The sequence below is a fragment of the Pagrus pagrus genome (assembly GCF_965226575.1).
Source record: "Pagrus pagrus genome assembly, chromosome: 7".
NCBI lineage: Eukaryota > Metazoa > Chordata > Actinopteri > Spariformes > Sparidae > Pagrus > Pagrus pagrus.
The window spans coordinates 26,037,660-26,043,169 of NC_140191.1; the positions used below are offsets into that span (position 1 = coordinate 26,037,660).

Here is a 5,510-nt window from a genome sequence, read left to right on the forward strand (position 1 = left end):
TATAAGTAAAAAAGCGTCGCCAGTGTCGAGACTTCTGATTGGTCGAGGCGTCAGCATCACTATCTTCTATTGGTTCATTTTTGTGGGTGTTAGCTGTGCTCAGAGTATGCTGTTGCTGTATCTATGATGTCATTGGAAATTTGATTTATTTATTTTATTTTACACACATATTAAATAAAATAATAAAATCAAACAACGTGATAAATTAACTTGTACGTTTAAAATGTATACATAGTTATATAAAAATGCCAAATACTCTGTGAATTAATCTGAAATGATACAACAAGGTGTTACATTTTGCACCTCATGTGGGACTTGACAGTATCACGTTATTCTTCAAAATAGCAGGACAGTTTAAAAAAGTGTTCATGCTATTCACTCTTTAATGGACAAACATTTATTATATGAGACAATTGGCCTATATTTGCGTGTATCCGATTAAGAGCATGAGAAGCAGAGAAAATGTTCAAGGGTAAAATGTTTTTTTGCACGTATAAGGTTTAGTAATTTAATAGAGAATGCAAATAATCTGATGCACCACCTGAACTTTATCATTTGAGCATGCCACACCTACAGTAGTGTGGACATGACAGATGGATGTAAAAAGTTTGTAGACCCTCCAGTTGCAATATAGTCTCATAGTTTTACCTTTGGTGGAGTAGGATATCACTTTCAGCCTCAATCCACGTTTCATAGAATTACTCAGATGATTGTCACTCTGACCCAAGCTAAGAATAGGAAGGGGTCAAAGGAGGGTAAAGCTAAGGTTACATGGGGATCTACACCGGGGCTTCCAAATATGACAAATTGATGAGCGCGCCCCTGCTAACCCATTCATGCATGAACACATCCACAGTTTTGCCTCTCTGCAGTTTAATCCTGCATAATCCAGCACACAATGTTTTCACGACAAGGTTACCACCAAAATCATTCTCAAAAGGAGATCTTGTAAAGAGATCAAATGAATCTGACCAATTCATTGTTTTCTGAAATAATGCCATGTTATTGAGCAAACTGTCAAATGTTACACGTCTTGTTTTATTATATTTGTTAGATGACGGATTAGTTTACAGCTGCCAAAAAAGTGTTAAGTGCAGAGACGACAGTGGAAGATTGTGTCCAGAGTATTTATTTTTATATCTTTATATTAGTGTTATTACTTGTAGATAAGTTGGCTAAATGCTTCCTGTTTACTGTGGACCCCTTTAACCTGCTCCAAGAAACTTCTGAAGTCACTGGACCCATGTTTGTGGGTAACGTGACATTTAAACACACCTTTTCAACCATGGATGGATTACTGAATTAGCACTCTGGGCACAGGCAGAGAGGCCACAGGGGTCAGGCAGCAAGCGCAGAAAACGACCGCAAAAAAAAAATACACACAAAATCACTTCAAAGAGACACAAATTACTACAGAGAGACACTTAACAACAACAAAGAGAAACAAAACTACCACAAACCAAAACAAAACAATGACAAAGACATGCAAGAGACAACAAAGAACTGAAAGACGACGACAAAAAGAATCAAATGACTTCAAAGAGACACTAAATAACAACAAAGAGAAACAAAACAACCACAAAAACACACCAAAGATTATAATGATCTGCAAAACAACCACAAAGAAGCACAAAATGACGACAAAAAGTTGCAAAACAACTACAAACAAAGTCTCAAAGTGGCTTTCATGTCTCTAAACTTCTGAGAGCGCTGGTTCGGCTGCAAAATTAGGTTCAACTGTATCATGTTTGAATTTTTAAGTAACATGTTCAAACCTTTACCTCTAATCTGTACAAGGGACCTTCATTCAAATGGTTACAAGTCACCTCTCTTTTGCTCTTGTTTTGAGTTTATAGTCTATATGGTTCTGTATTATGTCATCATACACAGTTTTTCTTTCCTGCCTTCATTGATTTGGTATCAAGACTCTTATAATGGATTCAATAACGTGACATTATCAGTGGATCAAATGATGAATGTGTTTCCTCTACCAGCTTTGTTTTGGCTTGTATCAATTCCTTTAGGAATGTAAGACTGCAGCTTGTCAAACAAACTTGGCAATGATTTATGGTATTGCTAAATTATCATCACTGTTGTGTAAATGTCAGCTCAGAAGGCATATAAAGGCTCTTTTTGGCCACATTGTATTACATAGACTGCCACCTCTTTGAGCTTGAAGCTGGGTTGCTCCTCACATTGTTTGGGACGCCTCTGGAGCTCCCTCGGGGACCCCTACAGGTCCCTGGACCCCAAGGCACCGGGCCAGGTGATTTTTTTATGGAACTAGTTGCGATTTTCAGTATCAAATATTTGACATCCAAGTTAAAAGCCCGTTTAGCATCACCATACGTGGAAAAATGTGAATTAAAATCTAAAATGAACTTTTATGAGTTTTCCGCTCACCCCCCTTTCGCTGAACAATGGTATGCTCCCTCCTTCCAGTGGTCTCCATCGTGCTGCTGCTGTGTTTAGTCTCTCCCTCCAGACTGGCAGCGTTTGGGCTGGAAGTACGCATGTAATTCATGGCACGCCTGGGAGACAGGGAGCGTTGTCTGCCTCGGAACCAGTTGCTCCAGTAAGTCATTTGCCGATTTTAAAACATTCTGTAACGGACTTGTGTTGCCGGAGCTGTACAAAAAATACCGTGTAGCTTTGTGAAAACAAACGAAGAAGAGAGCGTAGAAGTTTGCGGGCGTCGTTCACATCACCATTATCCTCGAGGAAATGTAGACGTACTTCCTAAATGAGGATGAGGATTTTGGGGAAGTTATATGGAGCCTGAGTTGGATGTGGGAGCAGTTTTCGAAAGGATAAAGGCGGGAAACATAGTTGAAAAACTTTCCCTTGTTCTCGGTGGAAGAACGAGGCGGTGACGGACAGACGTGTGGATTGTTGTAAAGTCATCTTTACGCACGGTCTGCGCCGACTGATTTGCACAACCCCAAGATGCGCCTGTTGAGCACGTCGTGCGGATGTAACCGCGGAGAGATCCGAGGGAGAAGAGACACGTCTCGGATGATGCATTTGCTTTTCCTCCTCGCGGTTGTACTGGCCTGTCACGGCTGTCCGGACAAATGCTCGTGCGAACCACCTATTGTGAAATGCCAAAACCAGGGTTTGGGCGAGATTCCGCATTCCTTACCGGCCAATACCAAAGTCTTGTTTGTCACAGGAAACGACATTTCCCGTATTAGTGTGGATTCTTTCCCAACCCGCCTGGAACAGTTAACAGATCTCTATCTCAGCGGGAATGAGCTGGAGTCTGTGGATGCAAAGGTATTTGACAACTTGCCAAACCTTGTGCGGTTGGACTTGAGCAGCAACAAAATCCAGACTTTCAGTAAGGAAGCTTTCCCCCATAATAACTCACTACAGTTCCTGAACCTCAGCTGGGCTTTTCACAGTCCTTCCTCCATGGATAAGGTCTTGAGCTTCCTACAGAAAGGAAACCTGCTCCAGCTCACAGACCTCGACCTGTCCAACAATGACCTTGTGATTCTTCCAGACGACATACTCACCGGCCTCCCCAGCCTGCTCAACCTCAGCCTGCAGAACAGCTCCATCATCTCCTTTGAGAACGGGACGCTGAAGGTGCCACCGCTGCGTGACCTTGACCTGAGGGACAACAGCCTGAAGTATCTGCCCCCCACCACCCTGGCAGAGTTCAGCCTCAAGCCTGCCCTCCGGATCTGGCTGGCGGGGAACCCCTGGCGCTGCACCTGCTTCATCGAGGACATGCTGCCGTGGCTGAAAAACAACACTCAGGTCGTTGACGTGCAGAACCTGACCTGCGCGGAGCCCGAGGGCCTGAGACGCCAGCCGCTCATACAGGTCGAGCAGTCACAGCTGAAGTGTTCAGGCGGCATGGAGGGCGTGCTGGAGACTTCTTATGTGTTCCTGGGGCTGGTTCTGGCACTGATCGGCGTCATTTTCCTTCTGGTGCTCTATCTGAACAGAAAAGGCATCAAGCGGTGGATGTACAACATCCGGGATGCTTGTAGGGACCACATGGAGGGGTACCACTACAGGTACGAGATAAACTCTGACCCCCGTTTGGCCAACCTGAGCATCAATTCAGATGTGTGAGAGAGGACGGGACACTGTCTGAGACCCCGCAGTGAGATATTAAATGACTTATACTGTTAAGATTTGCATGAAAGTCTTCCTCCCCTTGCCACCTTCCCCCCCATGATACTATTCAGATTGGACATCTGTCATGGCTCCTAATTAACCCCTCTCACAACCTCCATTCAACCACTGCTGCATGTCCTATACCTGGCAGCTGTGATGTCGATTTCTTCCGTGTAACATTGCATGGACAATGAATCATGGTGAGGGTTTTTCTGGAGAGTTGCAAAGAGTGATATGTTCTATTTTTTCTTTCTCTAAAGGATAAACGGATGGAGTACATTGACTTTTAGGTGAAAGAATACATACTGCTGGTCATTGCATCCGTCTCATTATGCCTCTGCTGCAGAGAAATGCTGTACTGCTTGTTTATGAGTTTGTTCTTTTTAATATGTGAATTTGTGATATACGGTATGCCTTTTTTTGAATGATTATAGTGCACATTGCATAGTTTTTGGATTTAGTAGGTGGATGTGATTGCTCTTTTCTTTCTCTGTGAAGATATTCAGCTAAATAAAATGCCTCTGGATTGCTGGTACGTGTCTCGACTGAGGACCTTTTTGATCTTAAGACAGGAATGTGATCCAAAGGCTTAGACAAGGCGGAGACGCTCTTTTACTGAGGCAGCGCCACAGCCGGCACAAAACATATGACACTACACTAACTTTTACTCCAGTTGTCAACAAGTTCAACAACGTGTGAAACTCTGCAGTAACAGTGGAAGTGCTATTTTTTCACTTACAAGTGAGCTGGTAGGAAATGGAGCCATATTGAGGAATTGAATAGATGAAACAGATGAATTTAAATGAGCTTCTCCTATCTGCGGGTCTATAGGTGATGAGAATAGCCAACTGTTATCTCCCGTCCAATTTACTTCCTGCTGCGAATCTGATAAAAATCCTTGGCTCCGCAGTGAATTCCCTAAAATAATGTGTGTGAGCTGCAGCCAGTGGGCAGGTTTCACATCCAACAGCCCCCCCCAAACACACACACACACACCCCAATAGACTCCAGCACACACTGAAAGCCTTTCAATATACCCCAGCTGCAAAAGACAAAAAAAAAAAAAAAAGTGGTTTTCTCTGTTTTGTGGCACATGCTAATGAAGGCAAAGTGAACCCGAGATTCTCGTGGGGCACAGAGGTATTATGGAAATGAGCTCAAGCGGCTTTGCCTCTCATGTAACCCTGTTTTAGGGGAAGTGGCATCTTTGGAAAAAGTGTTTTCCATTAGTGTTTCTACCCCGTCGATTGCTATTTTTCACGCCATCCAGTATCGTATGGATTAATAATTAATATGTGGCATTCCTTTGAAGAGTGTACTATGCATGTATGGTAGTCTAAATTAATGAAGATGTTTGTTATGTCGGCACACAGGAACGA

The 5,510-nt window shown here is 43.2% G+C and overlaps 1 protein-coding gene across 1 annotated transcript; it reads left to right on the plus strand.

Moving 5' to 3' along the window:
- Positions 1 to 2,424: 2,424 nt before the first annotated feature.
- Positions 2,425 to 4,664, plus strand: tpbg (trophoblast glycoprotein). The gene has a single exon (XM_084356282.1). It carries the CDS (start codon positions 2,947 to 2,949, stop codon positions 4,084 to 4,086), a length of 1,140 nt encoding a protein of 379 aa, XP_084212408.1. The 5' UTR covers positions 2,425 to 2,946; the 3' UTR covers positions 4,087 to 4,664.
- The last annotated feature ends 846 nt before the right edge of the window (positions 4,665 to 5,510 follow it).

Excerpts from the sequence above, each read along its gene's own strand:
- tpbg (XM_084356282.1), top strand. The coding sequence starts at position 2,947 with ATGCGCCTGTTGAGCACGTCGTGCGGATGTAACCGCGGAGAGATCCGA.